This window comes from Zootoca vivipara, chromosome 6 (genome assembly GCF_965207765.1).
Source record: "Zootoca vivipara chromosome 6, rZooViv2.hap1.1, whole genome shotgun sequence".
Classification (NCBI taxonomy): domain Eukaryota; kingdom Metazoa; phylum Chordata; class Lepidosauria; order Squamata; family Lacertidae; genus Zootoca; species Zootoca vivipara.
Window position 1 is genome coordinate 15,382,459 of NC_142589.1, and position 20,999 is coordinate 15,403,457.

The following is a 20,999-nucleotide window of genomic DNA, read 5'->3' on the forward strand; positions in this document are numbered from 1 at the left end:
AGCATGACTCTTGATTTCAGTGCACTGAGCCCAGAATTGCAGGGATATACTGGGCACCCCATTTGCTCTGCTTCTGTACTGGGAGTAACCGGATCAGGATTGATTCAGAGGTGGGGCAGACTAACTCACCCTGATGGAGACTAAATGGAAGGAAACACTTTGAGGGCAGTAGTAGATCAGGCAGAGACAGAACGGGCACTCTTTTCTGTAGATGAGCCACAGTTGAGTGAGTGGCTCAGAACCCTGAGTGTGTCTCAGAAGATTTGGGCGTGCTTGATTCATGCAGACTCCTCCCCCTCCGGTGTGCATAAACATTAGGAAGGACTCTAGATCTGTGAACAGAGCATAGGCTTTGACCCTCCGTGTGGATACTTTGCAATCATGACATTCAGTAAGTTCTCACAGGGTAGCCACATGCCCCATCAAATAGTTAGGGGCCAGCAGCTGTATCCAATGCAACACTATAATCAGGTATGATCTGTAGCACTCAAGGAAGTGTTTGCAGGGGCTCCTCCAGAGGCATTATGCCTCTGAATACCAGTTCCTAGGAATCACAGGTGGGCAGAGTGCTGTTGTCCTCGGGTCTTTCTTTCGGACTCCATCAAGCTGCGAAAATAGGATGTTGGACTGGATGAGCCATTGGCATGATCCAGCAGGCAGATCTTATTTCCTTAAGCCCTTTCTATTGTACAGTGGTGCCTCGCAAGACGGATTTAATTCGTTCCGCGAGTCAATTCGTTTTTTGTGAAAAATTCGTCTTGCGAATCGCGGTTTCCCATAGGAATGCATTGAAACTTCTTTTTTTTTTGCCCATAGGAACGCATTAATTAAATTTCAATGCATTCCTATGGGAAACCGCAATTTGCAAGATGAATTTTTCGCAAAACGAATTCGTCTTGTGAGTCACCATCAGATCGCAAGACGTATTGAATGCTAATCCTGCTCAGAGCAGACCCGTTGTTGTTGTTGTTGTTGTTGTTGTTGTTGTTGTTGTTGTTGTTGTTGTTATATTCTGCCTTTCCCCCAGAATGCAATTCAAGGCGGCTTGCACAAAACGACACCGATAAAAATATTTGAGGTGAATTTTTCAACAGTGGGGGGCATATTTTCATCTGAAAAAGCACTGGTGGGCACAACCACTGGCTCTATCCACTATCACTTGGATGTGCAGGAAGAGGGCAAAGTTATGATTTCACTCCCCTCTGCTCCAGTGGAAAAGATGCTTTGGGAAAATATTGGGCTTTTTTCAGCTGGAATCCGACAGAATTCAGTTCTGGCACCTCTCATGTGGGCACCATTGCTATTATAAGAGAACAAGGGAGGTGTTAATAGTGAGTTCTGGCACCTATTTTTCTAGATAAATAGCACTGGTGCCTTGAGCCTTCACATTTCTCTCGCAAGGCCTTCCTTGCTGTGCACGCTGCAGGAGAGAAGGGGTTAAAGAGCCCTTTGTTGCCAGGAGACAATATCCAGGTAACATCATAGGACAAGGGGTTCTGCCAGCACCCCCCTTGCTGTTCGGGTTGCAGAAGTTGGCCTTAAAGAACCCATTTACTTTGGCGAAAAGTGATTTTACATTTTTTTTAAAAAAAAATGCGATAGAAATCAACAGCTCTTTGCCTACGTCTCAGCGCATCCCAGGTTTCAAAATAGGCCAAAGGACTCTGTCTTGCTGTTCACACTGCGGGAGAAGAACTTAAGAAACCCATTGCTTGTGTCCCAGTTTGGGAGAAACTGGATAATAGTGTTTATGAGCTTTGGGTTTAGGGGTTATGTTGTTGGCTAGATGGGGGTTGGGGCGCTGGATTTGCATTGGGGGTTGGATTTGCCTACAGTGGGGGCTTGTGCCTATTGAGATTGGTAGGGCAGGAACCCAAGTGCAAGGAAAGCCAGAGCAAATGACAGATAGAGGCAGAGATGATGACATGTGGAGTCAACTACAGTAATTATAATCTTGCCCCCATGCTCCTCCTGGATGAGTTCTACAAGGGCAAAACCGAGACTAAGGAGAAGGAAGATTACAACCAAGACCTCCCCCTGGACTGGTTGTCAAGTAGGAAGGCTGGGCTGGCTGAGGGCAGGCTAAGGTTGGTGGGGCAGTGCCCCATTGGCATGAAGACACACACTTCCAGTTGCCCAACCCTTTATATTGTAGAGAACCACCTCTTCCTTGTGACACTTGGGAAATTTTCACAATGCCTACCCCCAGTCCCCAAATTTCTGTGGGTTCTTGTCAAGAGTACTAGATGGGAAGGGATCTTGGCTCATCCAACAAGGGATTCCTTCAGCTCTTAAGCAAGGGCATATATCCAGAATGACCCTACATATTTTAGTTTGGACAGCTCACAGCTCAGTAGTAGAGCACATCACTTTGCAAATGGAAGGATCTGGGTTCAATCCTCAGCATCTCCAGTGGGGCTAGGAAGAGACCTCTGGCTGAACCCCTAGTAAGCCTCCAGGACCAGCCCAAGATATCTTGCTGCCTGAGGCAAAGGACAAAAATGGCACCTCACTCCTCATTTGATGTACAGAACCCAGATTGGACTGATAGATGAATCCAATGTAAACACTGTACAGACTCTCCTTTTGTATATTTAGAACACAACGGTGGGCCATAGGGATTCTAATGACTGTCAGTTAGCGATCAGGAACCTTTTGCCACCCTTTGGGCCATACATCTAGATTTTCCTGGACATTGCTTGGAATTCAAAGGTGAAATTGACACCCGGGGGGATTTTCCCGAAAGACAGCACTTTGTCCTGGATCTTAGGCAAGTCAATCGAAAAATCGTGGTTTTTTGTAAAAAGAAAGCTCAACAATGTTGTAAAAGCTCAGCAATTTTTGGAGTGTCTTGGTTTTTACTTTTTGAAATATTGCAACCCTAGGCACATTCTTTTCTGGGGGCCTCATGCAGTGGTGGGCAGAGCCCGAGGCAAAAGCGGGCAAAGACACAAATGTAAATGTCTAGCTTCGTACAGTTGGCTCGTTTCTACACACGCTCACACACTTCTCTCCATCCTGGCAGCCATGAGGCACGATCAGAATTTAAGGACACATTCCGACCAGGGTCCGCGGGCCAGGTGGAGATGCCTGAAGGGCCACGTCTGGCCTCTGGGCTTGAGGTTCCCCATTTCTGATGCAGATCATGGAAGGGTCGAGTTAATCAACCCACATCTGCAAGAAACCGGCAACCTTGGATGACTCTGACTGAACGCTACAGAAAGTCACTTCCTTATTTGAAACCTTCCCCTCCTTCCCTGGCTTATGGCAGTCGTGGCAGCTTGGAGGGGAAGACTAACTGAACTTCTTTTGCCTGAAGGTTATACACCCTTGCTGGTGGCGAGGACCCCCTTCCAACCAGTTAGCCTGGTTTCTAAACAACAGATATGGAGGTTGAGAGAAAATGGGAGCAACGGGCCGTGCTAGGTAGGTAGGTAGGTAGATAGATATGGTATACATATGTCACACATCAACTTAACTTCCTCCCCCCCCTCCGATATTTGAAAAGATCCTTTGGAGGTGGGGAGGCTCCAAAGCCTATTGTGTGGGGTCCGTGGCTACATCACGCCTGACGGTTCCCCGCCTGGCCTATCCCAAGATGGCAGGACACACCTGTTCATGGCTAGAGGCAAGGAGATTGGTCGGGAGCAAAGAATGCACCTGCTCAGGGAGGGGTCGAGGAAGTACATGTAAGCTGAGCCGTTAGACATTCTCCGTCTCTCCCGTATTCCAGCTTAAACAAGTAAGATGCTTGAGGCTTCCATGATGGCCGGGCAACATCGCGGCTCCCCCCTCCTTTTAAAAAAATCTTTTAATTTTATTTTAAGGATTTTTGTTTCCTTTTTGATAGCGTAGATATATCGAAGCTGTTCCGATTCCTTGCGTGCTTTCTGCACCCCCACCCCCCCAAAAAAATCCCAGCCGTGTCGATGTCCTGCAAAACTCCTTGCCGAGAAATCCCAAGAAATTGCTGAGACGTGGGAAGATCCGACACTCCAAAGTCACTCACGAGAGGCCTGCTGCGACTTGCTTTTTCAATGCATGTATTTATTGATTTACGATCCTTGGCGGTTTTGGGTTGGGAAAAGTTTACCTGGCACCTTGTGGCAAAGTCATTTTAATGGCTTCGCGGTCCTCATATGCTTGAAAGATTCCCGTTGTGGATGTGCACTAAACGGGAGTTTAATGGTGGTGGTTGAGCCGCAGCAAAGTCGCCTTGCTTAGGTGTGCTTCCCCCCACCCCCTTCTATCTTTTGTCTCTTTTCTTTCTCCAGGTAGACTGAAGGAAGTTTTGTTTAAAAAAAGAAAGAGAGAAGGATCAGGTTTTGTCTGCTTTGAGATGGAAGGTGAGGGGGGTGGGGATGGCTGAAACCTCGCGAATCCAAACGTTCACCTTACAACTGGCCAAACCAGTTGGGGCAGGTAGCAGCAAAGTTGCAAGGCATTCAATAGGAGGCAGCCAATGGGGGGGGGGAACGTTAGTCTCTCGTGCCCTGATCTTGACAAAGGAGGCAGATTTGGGATTGGTGGTGATGACTGAATCACGGCAGTTAGGCGAGGGGGGTGGAAAGCACTTGGTTGACCAGGAGATGAAGCGCGATCCAAGCAGCCTATGGTTTGTATCTCTCACTGAATCCTAAATGTCTTTTCACCCCTTTGTTGGTGAGCTGTGCCTTGCTTCTTTCCCATCTTTATCCCTTCCCCACTTCTAAAAGATAAATAAATGGTTGTGTCCCTGTTTAGCATGGACAGGGGGGCAGTTTAAGCACAGGGGGGTAACAGATATTCAAAGGCACATACATTGGGAAACAGTAATTTCTGTTCTCTTAATGCTAAAATTGTAAATAGTGGTGTGGTGTGTAAGTGGTAAACGGGATGGGATTTGATTCTTGGGTTGAGGTTTTGGCAATTAACAAGAGGATGCAGAGATCTCGATTCTGTCCAGAGTGTTTGCAGTTTGGCTTAAAGGAGCCATTTTGAGTTGGTCTCCTCGTTCTTTCCTCTCCACTGCCTCCTATAACCGCTGCAGGTCTATCCGTGTGTTCTAAGAGAGCCTCTTTGCTTCCTCATAATCTTTCTTCCAGTTCTCTCACCAGAGCTCCGCTTCCATGCCTAACCTGTCTCTACTTGCTGCTTTGAGCTGGGCACTGAGAAAGAAAGAGACACCAGATTCTCTTTCGGAGGGGGAATAACTCCTCACCTCTGGAGGCTTCTGTGCCAGTCGGTGTGGAGCGATGTTGAGTGGATCAAAATGGTTTGCGCAGGAGGAAAATGGTTGAAAGAATGGCTTTCAAAGAAAAGAAACCCTTGGCTTTTTATCAACTTTTCCTTTGGCCTGTTGGCATGCTGATGCTTGGGTGTGTGTGTGTGTGTTTGTGCTGTTGACACAGTAAACCGGGTGAGAGTTTTAAGACGTTTATGTGTGTGTGTTTTGTAAGCACGCAAAAATGGTTCTCGTCATCCGTTGTTGGCTCCAAAAGCAGGAAAAGGCAGTTGGGCGTTGTGGACTTTAGGGGAGTTGACGCAGAGCGCTCTGTTCGGCTTCCAGTTCTTGGAAAAGGTTCTGGAAGGTTCCTCTGTGTCCGCCTTCACCAACCCGGTGCCCTCCAGATGTTTGGGAATCCAAAACATCTGGAGGGCACCGGGTTGGCAAAGGCTGCTTTGTGTGTTCTTCCAAAGCCAGGGGGGGCACACAAGACAAGAAATGGTTTTGATTTGCTTGGTGTTCTTTGCTTCCCCCCCCCTTTTTTCCTTTTTTGAAAGGTCTCCTGAAACCAGTCTTGATTTCAATACTATCCAATCTCATTACATTTCAACACAGAAGCCAGGAGAAAATGATTACAGAAAAAGAAAGGGATCTGTCAGCAGGGCTAACTTCTTTTATATTTACCTCCATCAGAGCCCGTTAATTAGATTTCATCCCTCTCCACATAGCCCTTCTCCAATATAAACCTGCTTCTAAAGCTGCAATTCTTCAGACAGTTACTAGGGAGTAAGTCTAGGGATTTACCAGGGATTTCCTCCTGAGTAAGGAAGCTTAGACTTGTACTGCATGGCTAGTACCGATATTTAATGGGGCCATTATCCTGTTGTGCCTGCATAAGCCTTACAAAGTTTATAGGATTGCTCTAGGCTGATATCCCACTGAACTCAAGGTCAAAACTCCTACCTGGGTTTGAATGGATAATAATAATACTTAGCAGGAATGTAGCATTCTTGAACGTTTCAGGCGTTCCAAACGTATATGATCTTGTTGCCTTCCTTACAGCCATAGTATTATCCTTTCTATATTGCAAAAGCGGGGTGTGGGGGGCATGAGTCTGAGGATGCAATCTTATTCAGGGCACCTTTCAGATGAGAATGCAGGATAAGATATTTGCTAAAAATCAATTTGCAAAAACAAATTTGGTGGGCTTTTTTTGTTTGTTTGTTTGTAAAGGCCCTCTAGTGAACTCGTGGCAAAGGTGAGATTACCGGATTTGTTGCGTCCAGGGGCTTTCCATATATTTCCCGCTCTTGCAGATATATTTGAATTATCAGAAAGGCAGCCAGTACAAGCTGTCGGTGCTGTATCAAAAGAGCTCTTGTCTGAAATAGGGGGAACTTGTGACACATTGGTGCTCCCTCAAATCGGCTTATGGCACACTCCTGCCCAAGTCTTTTCAGAAACAAGTCCCGCCGGTTTCAATGATCATTTCTTCCAGATAAGTGGATATAGGATTGCAGCCTTTAGAGAGCTATTAATTTGAAAACTAAATGGGGGTCTTAGGGTCTGCGTCTCCGTAGTATCTCATATTCACATTTTAAACCCTATCAATAAGATCCTACACCTCAATAGTGCCTTCAACTTGAATGGCATTACCTTTGAAGGAAAACTCACTAAACTATAGCATGTTCACCTGATCCCAACCATATTTACTTTGGAGTAAGTTCCATCTCCCCCCCCCCCAGTGGGAAATAGTATCTTTAGGACTTCCATCCTAGAGCAAGGTTTCATGAAAATCCATAACACTCCCAAGAAAACCTTTTTTAGGTGAAAATCAGGATAGTATGCTAAATGTAGGTTGCTTAATTTGTGGATTCAATTACTCAGTAGTACAGTAAGTTCCACTAAGTGTAATAGGACCTGAACCCCAGCGAAGAGCACATAGTATTTTTTTTTCAAAACAGTTTGTAATTTTAACTGCGCAACCTTGGATGAAAGCCCTGTTGACATCATTGGGACTTATTCTCAAGTAGGTGTACTGAGGACTGCACCTTTAAAATCACTATTATTATTATTTTAAAAAGAAAAACAACATCAGCAGCAGCAGCTGTTGAGCTCATCTAAAAGTTGATGAATGACACAAATCTTTATGTATTGGTAGTCTATCAGCAGATATCCAAATATCAAAAGATTGCTTTCTACAATCCCCTCTAACTATAAATATAACTATTCATTTAAAACTGCAGTCTTGTACTCACTAACTTGTTGAACCCAGGGTTTCTTATTTTGAAAATAATCTATGCACATGTTTGTGCCACAAGTTTCCATTTTTATATACTATTAACGTTCCCTTTCAACCACAGCTGAACTGAAATTTCTCAGAATATAATTTGCTGTTACATATTGTTTATTATTATTATTATTATTATTATTATTCACGCTCTTCCTGAACTGTTGGAGAATTTCAGTTCTCAGTGGGAGAAAATTCAGTTAAATGCACCCCCCGACCAGTTTCACCACTTGCATGGTTCCAGTTTTAATATTCTTTGATATTATTTTAATATCATGGAAGGAAGCAATGGGCTTGAACCTTTTCCCCTTCCAATCCTCCTTTTTCTGCCCACAACTTCCTTCATCCGCCAATATGAACTAACAGTAGAGTTTTCCTTCAATTTTGTCTAGCATGAAATGAGCTGAAATTTCTCACAAGAGAATTTTCTGAGGGGGGGGGGGACCTTGTCTCACCTCCTCCCATCAAGAAACCTGTTGACATCTACAGCAAATAGCTTTGAGAATTTTGGAGTGCCCATTTTGCGCAACAAAAATTTCAATCTGTTGGACTAAAACTAGGAATAAAACTAAGTGTGTAAATCAATGCCTGACTGCGTAGTATAACTAGGGTTGCCAGACTCAATAGCGGACAGGACTTCTGTGCCTTTAATTGCCCTGCTCTCTTTTGAGTCTGGAAACCTTAAAGAGAAACCAGCACCCTTTGTTTAATTTCCAAGCAAAGGGTCTGCTGGTTTCTCTTTAAGGTTTCCAGACTCAAAAGAGAGAACAGGGCAATTAAAGGCACAGAAGCCCTGTCCACTATTGAGTCTGGCAACCCTAAGTATAACATAACTATTCCCCCTTGAGTTCTGGCTGTAATCTGATTTAACAATGGATAGACTTTCATACATATTGAGGTCCCCTATGACATGTGTGCACACACACACACATATATAGGCTATTGTACTAGGGAAGCCCACAATGCTTATTGAAAATAATATTGATCCAGGCTTAAAACTGAGCAAGGTTCAAACTCAAAATACAGCCTTGCTGGTGCCTGTTTCTGCTCACGCAGTGCAATCTTAGTCATGTTTACTTGGAAGTAAGCGGCACTGTGTCTAACACGGCATTTTCCCAGATCAGTATGTATAGTAAGCCTGCCGCCTTAAGAGAAGTTTTGATGTGAACAGTTGAAACACCCTGCATTTATACAGCTTGCCCTGAGCGAGTGATGACAGAAAGATTGAAACTGGCAAAGAATATATATAATAACAATAAATCTTTGCTGAAATTGGAAAGCGTGAATAAAATAAATAAGAACAAGGATGAGGTTGCTGGGCGTCCCCCTCTCCCACCCTTAATAGAAGAATCTAAATTGTAAATTCAAATATGCTTAATTATCTCATGCTGCGTTCTGACAAAGTGTTTGCAAATTGCTTTTGGTAACAATATTGTTTCCCCAGAAGCTGGTAAATGTTTGTTTTGATGGTTCTCTGAGGAGCTCTTAAGATTTCTTTAGAGGCTGCATTCGGTACTTTCCCCCCACCCCCAGTCTCTGCTGAATCTTCGCAAAGGAATCTGGGGCTTCCGTACATCCCCTTTACCAAAATCTCCTGAAACGAAAGGTCAAGGGTGTGTGATCTCTGGCTGCCTGTCTCATCGGGAACCCTGTAACGCATTTGATTTTTTTCCCCTTGCAATGCAAATCGGAAAGCAATCACGTGTCAATTTAAGAGCTTTCTTCCATGTGGTGTGTTTTTGCAAGAGAGGCTACTTGGAAGTTTTGGAATGTGTTTATCAAGAGGTGAAAGACGCAAGGCACCCTTGTCTATTACAGGGGCCATCTGAATCCAGACCGCTGGCTAGCTAAACAGATTCGTTACAGCACAGTGCTGTACATGTCTACTTGGAAGTACGTCCCAATAGGGCTTACTCCCTGGGTAAGTGAGTACAGGGCTACAACTTTAAGGGAACTGAGAACTAATCCTATGGAACTCAGTGGAGCTTACTTCTGCGTAGACATGCATAGGCTTGCTCCCTTAAGACACGCAGAAAGAGACTTAATTCCAAAATTACCCTGAGATGCATGTCTTGATTAGAGTTCAGGGTTTACTTGGTTCCCCCAGCTTCCTCTGCCTCCTAAAAATAATGATGGTGTTGGGAACAAATTAAAATAAATTCAAAGCAAGAATGCTATCACTGAAGTGTAGAGAAGCCACAGAAACATCCCTTTGCTCCTTCTTGAACTCGGAAAGGGCTGAACAGGCCAGCCTGTCCCTTTGGACTCCAGGTATGGCTTATCTGATGGGGATCTGAGATAAGGGCTCGGCTTTTCTCCTGTGTTTGTTCTTTGTTCCCTTCAGAGTCCCTGGCTATTGATTAAGGCTCAGGCGGGCAGGTTAACCAACAAGTTAGGAGTGCGGGGATCCCCCTCCCCTCCCCTTTTCTTTCCTCTCAACTCACATTCCTCTCTGGACCTTGAGCAACCTGGTGCAGTGTGAACCAAAGGCCCCACCTTTCCCATTTGGAGGAGAAATGATACCTGGCTGTTCGAAAAGCGCTGCTCAAAACTTGGCCTTTCTCTACTACAGAAAGGAAAGGAGGAATAAAGACCAGCAGGGAGGGTGGTGTGAGGGCAGATAAAAGAATGGAATCCCAGATAGAGAAAGTAGTAGCTTTTTATTTTCTTAAAGTTCTTTGTTTCCTCCACCCTCTTTCCTCCCGCCCCTTCCCTGCCACCCCTCTCCTTTTGGGCCCTGGTCATCATGGTGATGATTAACTAAATGAGGTCTGTAACCCAGGTAACGAATAAGTTGGTTTTATGTTTCATGGGTACCCAACAGCTGGAAATAGTGTGCTTGCTGAGGGCTTTAAAACGGAGAGCTTTCTTCGTTTTATGATTTATTTTAAAAATGATGACCTTATTTGCTTTAATCTTGTGCCATGTTAAGGTTACAGCCCTTACCTTCTTGCTGTCCTCTATTCTCCCTTCCCTCTCCTTCCGTGTCCTCAATGGATAGACCAACCTCGGGCGTTCACACCTTACTGCAGGTGCCTGCGGGTGGAGGGGAGGAACTTCCCCCTTGCTTTGCCCACCTCTTAGTATTTTATGACAATGACCAGAGAGAGAGAGAAAGAGAACACCTCTTGAATTGAAACTGCTTCCACTATCATCCTATCCCCTGCCCCACTTAGCACACGGTATCTATATGCTTCTTATTGCTTATGGCCATGTTGGCGGTTAAGGAAATGGCCAAGCATATGCTCAGAGCGTGTCGTTCATCTTGCTGATGGGAGCCTCCGATGGGCTCTGCGCCGAGAGCCGTAACGTGGAAAGGTTGGTTTAATTTTTTATTTTTTATTTGCCCTTGTTGAAATGGAGGTCTTAGCACGGTCAGCGGGCGAGACCAACCGGGGATAGGAGAAGAATTATGTGTTAAGGACAGGCCATCTCGGTTCAGCTGGGAAAGGGGGAAAATAAAACTTTGCTGGATGTTTTGGAACGGAATCAGATCTGCGTAAATAGGAAGAAGCTAAAGGAGCATGTTTTTGGGTGCAAGAGAGGAATTCAAATGGGAGAAATGAAAGGTAGTGGTTTGCTTTCCTCTTCCAGGCTGGTTGTTTAATGGAATCCATAACTCACAACTTAATGCCTTTCGGGGCATTCCATTCTGTTGAATCGAGGAAAGGGTTCTGCTGTATCCAACAACCGCAAATTCCCAAATGTCCTTCGTTGGGGGAGACAGTCCACCCTAAGTGGCAGGTTTGGGGTGCCATTGCAAGGCAACATGCTGTCAATAACTTCATCTCTTATTAAAGAGGAGGGATAAGGAGGTGTTCCCACTACTTGTGCCTTAATCCTTGGAAAGTTTAAGCCAGATGAGACTTCTGTTGCTGAAATTCCTAATATTATGTGCCCTTTGCTGAGAGAGAGCAAGCCAATAAAATACTTAAGAAACAAGAGTTTCACCGGGGATGGAGACAAAGCTAATTGCTTTAGCCTAAATAGAAGAGAGGGAGGAGAAATCACATTGGTACAGCCCATTTAAGCCAGTAATTATGAAAATAAGCCAGCAGTTTAAGATAATAATTGCTCCTAAGCTTGCATTAATTACCGAGTAGAGGCCACGTATGTGATGAGAATGGAGAATGCTACCTCCTCAAGGGTGTGTGAAAATAAAAGATATTAAAGGCCAGCAGTGTAAATCCATTGTAAATCCTTTCAACTTCAGTGGAGGCTTCCAAGAACTAAGATTTGACCTCTGGGTCTTTCAGAATCCTGCATGCGTGACTTAAAAATAGCTTGGCAAAGGAAATGGCGGAAAAAGATTTCTCTCTTTGCGTCCTTCTGTTCTCCAATCCCCTCGGTTTCCTACCACAAGGCCCCTTTCCATTGAGTTCTTAATCTTCTAGGAAAATCTGAGGCAGACAAATATATTATTGTATATGTTTTGGCAATAGGTGAGGTGGGACAAGAGTACAGAGGCTTCCTTGACTCTTAGTTTTGCTCCGTGTGTTGCCGTTTGTACTTGAGCAAGACGATGGAAGGATTAGCTAGCTGTCGGGTGGATTATGCAGCCGTAACAGGGAGCGATGGCAAGATCTTCAGGCTAGCTTGTGAAAAACACTGCACTCTCTCTCTGTGTGTGTAGTTTTTGAATCAGATTTTGGCAACCCAAAATCCCACTTCTGCTGAAGTCTCCCAAGTGCCAACCAGGTAGGGAAGTCGGGACCAGTCTTTTCCATGCTGATCCACATCCAGTGTACAAGACAATGACTCAGCACAGCATACAGTACATGCAAGGCTTGTGTTCACTGGATCTAATGGGGCAGAAGGTAGGGAAACCAACAGTAGGTGGAGCCAGAGCCAATGACAGGCGGAGCCACACCCCATTGGTTGGAAATAAGACAGCAGGCTTCTACTGATTCCCCTTTGAAGCCATCTAAGGACGCGGGTAGCGCTGTGGGTTAAACCACAGAGCCTAGGGCTTGCCGATCAGAAGGTCGGTGGTTCAAATCCCCATTACGGGGTGAGCTCACATTGTTTGGTCCCTGCTCCTGCCAACCTAGCAGTTCGAAAGCACCTCAAAGTGCAAGTAGATAAATAGGGAAGGTAAATGGCGTTTCCGTGCACTGCTCTGGTTCGGCAGAAGCAGCTTAGTTATGCTGGCCACATGACCCGGAAGCTGTATGCCGGCTCCCTCAGCCAGTAAAGCGAGATGAGCGCCACAATCCCAGAGTTGTCTGCGACTGGATCTAATGGTCAGGGGTCCCTTTACCTTTACCTTAAGGAGAGTATAATGAATAAGAACACAGGAAAGAGCCCTGTCGGCTCAGGTCAGTGGTTTCATCTTGCCAGTATCCCGTTCTCACAGTTGCCAGCCAGGTGCTTATGAGAAGCCTGCAGGCAGGACCTAAGGACAACAGCAACTCTCCCCACTACTGCCTTCAAATCACCCCAGGCTGCTTTTGACCGTGGAAGAATGAAGGAAGGAAGAAAAAGTGTTTGGTGCTCCTGTTCAGGGTCAAATGTGCCCTGCAAGAGCAGCCCCCAACATTGAGCCATGGTTAATTTCCATAACATCTGGATATAGGGACCAGAACATCATTCTGTTTTAGGTCTTCATCCCTGTTCACAGAGCTGCCAACCTAGTCTTTCAATAGACTCACTAATGAGAGCCATCATCTAGAATTTGAGGGCATGGCCTTCATCCAGCTCGGAATTCTGAGCATCTCCCCCATTTTAATTAATCTCTGCTGGTGGGGCAGATAAAACGCTCAGCCACGGCTGGATGGAGAAAGGAAGAGAGATGAAGGGAGATGGTCACCAGTTTCATACTGCGCCAAGCAACCCCCAAAGACCAATGCTTGACTGTCCTGTGCTTGCAAATAATTAAATAAATAACAAACCTGATATTGGGGGTTTGGAAGACCACAATTAAACCATGGTTCTTTCAGAAGCCATATATGTCTGAGGATTAATGCAGAAGTATGGAATTAAGGGCTGGTGTTTCTGCTGTGGGTCAGTGGTGTAGCTCTACAGAGATAACATCTGGAGTTGGTAATAACACTCACAAATTATTCCTGTGATGTGTTTACATATACCCCTCTAGGGTAGCTATTCACACATTACCCAAAGAAAGCAGAAATGAACCACAGATTTGCATTATTTTGGCATATGTTCATTTTTAGGGGCAGGTGTAAAGAACATATGCAATGACTCAGAATAAACCCACTGAAATAAACGAACCAAAGTTAAGTCATGTCCAGTCATTTCAGCGGGTCCACTGTGAGCAAGGCTAGCGCTGGATGCAACCCTGTATTTCAAATAGACAGGCGGGGCATCTCAGCATGACAGGGAAAATTCTGAGCAAAAGATCTGTGTGGTTGCTTAGTCTGTGGTCCAGAGGCCAACTGGCAACTCCAAGGATTACCAGATCTCCCTCCTTAGGGTTCTCAATCTTTAAACCACTCATAGACCAGACAGCCTTCAGGTAGAGGACTGCCCTCTGAAAGACAGTGTGTATGGTAACTGCAGATCCCTGATAGCTTAATAAGGCTGTCTTCTTCTTTAATGTTGGTCATCCTTTTGGTATGAATTTGTAAAAAAAATGCATGGCTAGCACCTCCTCTTAATAGCTTGTATCAAGATAATGCAGCTATTGTGTTATTCAATGCAAGCTCTAACCACGCCTGGGATCATTAAGGCCTCATTGACAGCATGCATCTTTAAACAGTCATGGATTCCCCCCCCCAAAGAATTCTGGGAGCCACAGTTTTTAAGGGTGCCCAGAGCTGTCAGGAGAGCTCTATTCGCTCAATACAGCTACAATTTCCAGAGTTCCCTGTGAATGGGGCTTGATTGTTAAATGGCTCTGGGAAATTGTAGTTTTGTGAGGGGGATAGGGGGTCTCCCATCAACTATCAGCACGCTTAACAAACTACAGCTCCTAGAATTCTTTGGTGGAAGAAGCCATGACTGTTTTAAATGGTATCCTGGTGCTTTAAATGCATGGTGTGAATGTGTGTTTAAACCAGGCAGCCCCAAATTTCGGCCCTCCAGATGTTTTGGACTACAATTCCCATCATCCCTGACCACTGCTCCTGTTAGCTGGGGATGATGGGAGTTGTAGGCCAAAACATCTGGAGGGGCACAGTTTGGGGATGCCTGGTTTAAACTCTCCAGTACTTGGACTTCAACTATTTACAGTGCAATCTTATACATGTTTACTCAGAAGCAAGTCGCACCATAGTCAATGGCGCTCACTTCCTGGTGCTAAGTGCATTTACCAGATTGTGTCCTTAATTCCCCCATTCATTTTAATTGGGGTCTAGCTGGCACCAGTGCCCTTTCAGTAAAGTCCTCCAGTTTTTAAAAAGGGATGATTAAAGCTGATTAATTTGCAAAACATCTACATATCTCCCTTTTGTTACAATGTCTTTCCTGGACCTGATAGACGGAGATTTGTTCCCTGATTCGCCTCTCCTTACCATGTAATTATTTTGACCATGGTCATTTGTGCCAATTTGTTAGCTAACATGTCACCAGCGGCTGTTATAAGATCCGCAGTGTCAAAACACTAGCACTGCATCATTGTCCTTACAGAACAAAGCAGAAATATTTTAAAGAAAAATAACACCACCACCCCCGAATTGAGACCTATTTCTCTTTTTCTAATGGAGAGAGAGCATCTGCTGCTTAAATTTCTCGCTGGTTATCATTCCCCCCTTTTTAAATCCATGAATTATTGATGCTGCAGGGGGGTGAAATGAATATGGCGGGGGGAATGAAAGGGAAAAAAGTCTGTCTTTTGTGCAGGCTAAATGGAACATGGCTGCCTGTCGACGGGATTTGATTTGCTTTATCTTTTTTGACAGTTACCTAATAACTGGGAGGAAAGGAGGTGTAGCCATGCACTTTTGGGGCTGGGTGGTGGAGAGAATGGAATAGCTTCCCTCAATGGGTTCACCATTAGCACGTAGGACCGAAACTAATTTACTCCTGAAAAATTCACCTCAAAAATCTCCTGTCAGTTTGGATGCCGAATACTCTACCTTGGCAATCATGACATTTGCTCAGTGTTCACCTGATGGTTGGCTGCTCCCTCTGGAGTCCCATGATGCCTTTCTTCAAAAAATGGACAAAACGTATTTGATTAGGGGTGGATATTTGTCAGCCATCTTTGTGGGCTGCCCTACAAAATTCTCCAGGTGGCTCACGACAGGGAAACAAAGCAGTTAGCCAAACAAGGCAAAACCCAACCCAACAACGACAGAGGACAACACGGAATAAGGCTTTGCACTTGTCAGGATTGCACCTCTGACCATTAGATGATGGTTTGTGTCGGATGGTTCCAGGGAGCTGGAGGCTGGTCGGAGCTTGTATTTGGGCCCTGCCAATGCGATCAAGCAACAGTACTCGAATTTCAATATCCTGAGGTAAACTTTCACATTGGGAGTGCGAATCCTTATTGAACGTTCATATTAATGAACTGAGGTGGCAAATGTTAACATCTGACATAGGTTGAATCTTTACAAAATAATTTGCTTCACCTCTGAATTGAAGAGGCAGGAACTTACTGTGCCAGAAATGTATGGCTCCTTGAGCTTTATGCATGGGGGAATGCAAACCTGGTCCTTCTGGCATTGTCTGTTCTGTGGTTTATTGTCTACACTGGGTGGCAGCAGCTCTCTAGGCTTTCAGCAGAAATCTTTCGCACCCCTACCTGGAGGTGCCAATAGTTATGTTCAGGGCCCAAACAGGTGCTCTGCCATTGGGTTGTGGTTCTCACCCTAAAAAAGACTCTAGTCATTATGGTTCTGAATAAAGGACTGGTTTTAAAAGAGAGACAGGAAGCTCCAGATGTTGTTGGACTAAACTCGCACCAGCCCCACAAAGCATGGCCAACTATCAGGAGCAATGGGAGCTGTAATCTGACTCCCAGAAGCCCCACAAAGCATGGCTACTGGTGTTGTCCATCAAGCAACATCTGGATGGCCAAAGTCTCCCTATCCCTGCTGTACATTGACTGGCAGAGACTCTTTATAAGGTTCCTAGGCTTTCCCAGCCCTACCTGGAGATGCTAGGGGTAGGAGTATAACAAGAGTCCTGCAGAATCGGATCAGAAAGCCCATAGTCTCTAGTCCAGCATCTTGGTCTTACACTGGTCAACCAGATGCCTCTGGGGAGACTGTAAGGAGGACCTGAGCACAACCGCAACTCTCCTCCTTGTGAGTCCCAGTAACTAGCATCCAGAGCCAGTGAAAGGAAAGCACAGCCATTGTGACTATTGGCCATTGCTTACCTTATCCTCCCTGCATTTGTCTAATAATCTTTTAAAATGACAGGCAGATTCCATAGTTTAACTGTGAATTGTTAAGCCTGGAACCTTCTGAGTGCAAATCAGAGGCTCTTCCACATTGCCGATGAATCTTGAATATTGTCTTTCTGAGAATCTTTTTGCCCTTGCATGCAACTGAAAGCCATTTGTCCCTCTAATAAAATATGAAATGTACCCCTACATTCTATATAAGACAGGGACACACACACACAAGCCACACAGGCTTGTTGGTTTCTTGTACCTGGGGCACTTTGCTGAGATTCATGGTACAGTGGCTTAAAAATTTATGCCACAACTCTTTTTTTAAGACATCAAGGTTCAGCCTCTCGTTTGCAAAGGTCACTTTACTGCCACGGTCCAAAACACACACTTTATAGTTGGGTTGGGGAGGAAGTCAGGACTAAAGTGGTCTTTCTGATGTCAGAGCAGGCCAAGTAAATGGGTCTGGTCTATGACTTAATTGACCAGGAAGCTGGTTTAGATCAGGTCACCAACCCTTATGAGGAAGGGTTGTGGGAGTTTGGTATGTTTAGCCTGGAGAAAACTGAGAGGGTGATATGAAAGCTATATTCACCTATCTGAAGGGTTATCACATGGAAGATGGAGCAAGCTTGTTTCCTGTTGCTCCGGAAGGTAAACCAGTGGATCCAAATTACAAGAAAGGAGGTTCTGGCGAAACTTTAGGAAGAACTTTCTGACTGTAAGAGCTGTTTGGCAGTGAAAGTTGACTGTCTCTGAAGGAGGTGTGCTCTCCTTCCTTGGAGGCTTTTAAACAGAGGTTGGGTGGCTCTCTGTCATGGATTCTTTAGCTGTGATCCCTGCAGTGCAGGGGGTTGGACTAAATGGCTCTTGGATGCCCTTCCAACTATACAGTTCTATGATTTGTCTATCTAGCTGAGTTTCTACTGTCTAGCTATCTACTCTGACTGGCAGCTGATGTCCAGGCTCCTAGGCAGAAGAGAGGTCTTTCCCACAATTCGTGATCTGGTCCTTTTAACTGGAGATGTGATCTGGATCCCATGTGTTTAACTGGATCCCCTTGCAGCCCCCTCAGATACTTTTTGCCTGGGTGTAATGCGTCCTCGAACACCGATAATGTCTCTTGCTTGCCTGGATAGATGTCAGAGAGAAGTGTGTGTGGAAATATAAGAATTGGAGGGAAAGGGAAAATGGGAGCAGCTGTATTCAAAATGGTTTTTGCAAGCTGTTGGTAAAAGATAATAAAGATCTGGTGAATTCTGCCATCCAGATTTTCTTCTGTTGTAATATAGCATCTTATACATGGCATGGAGAAAGGGTAACAAGACCGTCTTAGCATGTAGAGCATGTGGTGCAGTGACACTGGCTTTTAGGACTCTGCCTGTACTTCACTTTCCTTGTCACATTCTCTCTCCTTATCATTTCATTTTGATAACTAACCACCTACTCCGGCTAATTGTGCTTACTGTTCCTTGCACGATCGACGATCCTGGGATGTCATTGCCATCTTACTGGGCAGCATTGGATGTTTTCTGTCTTTCTAATACTGCCTGGTAATGATGATTATGGCCTCTCATGCCCACCATTGGAAAACGCCAACGGAGAATGCAGAAGCCAGAAGGTTAGTGACCAGCCATGGTGGGGTGGGGTGGGGAAGGCATGATAACAATTCAGATAACTGAAGGATGGGGTGGGGGTGGGAAAGGCCCTGATCAGTCATAATAACGGCATACCTAGCCTTACGGTTGGCAACCCACAGGAAGGATGCTCCACTTAGTGTCCTGACCAGGTGTTTCTCTTGAACCCAAGGTCAATTGGTTGAGCAGTTGGCTGGAGCTCAAGATGCACTGACTGGAAATTTAGTTGGAGCCCAGGACTCAATGATTAGGCATGTTGCTGGTGTCCAAGATTCATTGATCCTCCCTCCATCCCAACATGGCTACCCTCCTCCCTTTGCACAAATTCAGTTGGAGTAAAGCTGTGAATTTGTGTCTTGCAGGAAGAAGTGGGCTAATCTGTCAATTTCATTTTCTCTCAGTTTCTCATGTTACAGATCCTAGGCTCAGTTCTGCACATTGCATCCATCAGCATACACCTTAGTATGCCATTCTGCCTAACATACATGTTTTTGAAAACAATTTCCCCTAAAGTAATACATTTTGTGTGATATTTTCACTAATGTGCACACTTTACCCCAGTGTAAGCATTACTGTGCACATTTTTTTTTCAGCTGGAGAACTGCATTGCAAAATTAAGAGAAGTGCGGATTTTGAAGGATTGCTGTGTTTCAGTTCTCATATAGTATTGGGAAGTGTGAATTAGGTAGGTTCATCCTCAAATGAGGAATGAATCAAATTTCTCCCCTCATCCCTATTTACATGTTAAGGAGACTTGTGGTTAAGGAGGGAGGCCTTGCCTGAAGATTTCACCCTCCTGTCAACGCCTTCAGCTGGCTCTGTTGATCACAATTCAGAGCAAATCTGAAGTCAGGCTCCCAAAGCACATAGAATTCCTCTGGGTTTGACTCATTTCAAAGTTTGAAGCTGCCTTCTCATGGTCTCCAGGGGGAGCGGTGGAATCAGAATTGTAGAGTTGGAAGGGACCACAAGAGTCATCTAGTCCAACCCCTGCAATGCAGGAATTTTTTGCCCAGCATGGCACGACCCTGAGATTAAGAGTCTCAACTGAGCTATCCACATGATCCTGAGAAGGAAACCCTATGTGGCCACCATTGAACCCTGATTCTACTAGATCAGGAAAAGACCCATCTAGTCCAACATCCTGTTCTCATGGTGGCCAACCAAGTGCCTTTTAGAAGCCCACAAGAAGGACCCAGGTGCATCAGCAACCCGCCCACCTACAATTCCAAGCACCTGCCCTTCAAAGGGACACTGCCTCCAATGATGGTGGCAGAACATAGCCATCGTAAGTGTTGAACCAAAGACTCCCTTACAAAGGGATGGGGAACCTGGGACCCTGCCAGTGTCCCCATTAGCTATGCTGAGGCTGGTGGGATTTGAAAGCAGAACAACATCTGGAGAGCCACAGGCTGCCAATCTCCCCCACTCTCAGATCCCTCTTTCATCTTTCCCCCTCTCTAAGACCCCAAACCACCAGCTTCCTTATTCAAAGATGCTGTAAATAATGATTTACAAGGATGTCTTTGGGAAGGTGCTGCTGCTGTTAGATATTTCAGCTCTGATCACAGGTGTTCTTCCACACCTGGCAGGTGCAAAATGAGAAATAAATCTCTCTGTGTGTCTATCCCCCCCCCTCTCTCAAACACACACACATTCCGCTGGTACTCTTCATTTAAATTACTGCCCACACATACATTGGGGGTGTTATTGGAAAAGAACTTAGATACCTACCAGAAAAATAAACTGTATCCTTGATAAATTTAAACATGAAATATAAACATCGTTTCATAATATCACGGATATATGAGTCAATTACTGCATAAACAGCATTGCTTGTACTTCTTAGGTATCCTTGGTGACAATTATATTTTAAGCTTAATGTCAAATTATAGGAGTGAAAATAATATGTAAGGATGGGCAATGTTCTTGGCATTTTACATTCTAATAACTAGCAGATTGATATGTTTTGGGTGCAGGTCCTTCAATATCTATTTTATAATATGTAAGTTTTGTCAACAATGCTGTATCTTAAACATTTTTATTTTACCTTTGCAAGCTATGACTAGTTTGGCTTCATAGTTTCTTGCTATGACTAGTTTGGCTGCAATGATCATAAGCTGTTGCAGGTTCCCAATCTTCCTTGCTTACTGTGCTTTACAGATTAAAAGAGAGGGGGGATTCCTCTGCTTCCAAATCTCTGCAAAACACCCAATCTAGGCACTGGTTTGCTAGAGACAGATAATAGAATGCTTTGCTTTAAACTAACTGTTAACATTTTTGACCATGTAAATGGGTGGTGAGGAACCTAATAAGGGCCAGACCCTTATCAGATTCTAGTCTTGTGGGCCAGATTTGACAGGTAGATGGGACCACCCACCTGTCAATCACCTGATGTCACAATGAGGTCAGGCGACGGAGTGTTTTGAAGACCTGAAGTTGGGACTCCAAAGAGCCTTGTGTGGTGCTTTAAAGAGCCTGAGAAATGGGCTTTGCCACCCTTCAGCTGAGCTTTACTTTAAGGCTCCTGCTTGTCCATTGGCAGCTGTGTCTGCCCTATACTTG

General features: G+C 44.9%; 1 protein-coding gene across 9 annotated transcripts in view; it reads left to right on the forward strand.

Moving 5' to 3' along the window:
- Window positions 1-20,999, forward strand: part of TTLL10 (tubulin tyrosine ligase like 10) — a 197,236-nt gene that overhangs the window by 107,338 nt on the left and 68,899 nt on the right. Inside the window, exon 1 of one of the 9 annotated variants that reach the window (XM_088671606.1) lies at window positions 1-20,999. This exon is cut by the window's right edge and continues 16,366 nt beyond it. The exons of 4 other annotated variants lie outside the window; for them this stretch is intronic. Coding sequence is in view for 2 of the 5 variants with exons in the window: in XM_088671597.1 (XP_088527723.1) it covers window positions 4,038-4,043 (6 nt within the window). In the remaining 3 variants the exon portion in view is untranslated. 4 more of the 9 variants (XM_088671601.1, XM_088671598.1, XM_088671597.1 and 1 more) reach the window with 4 other exon arrangements.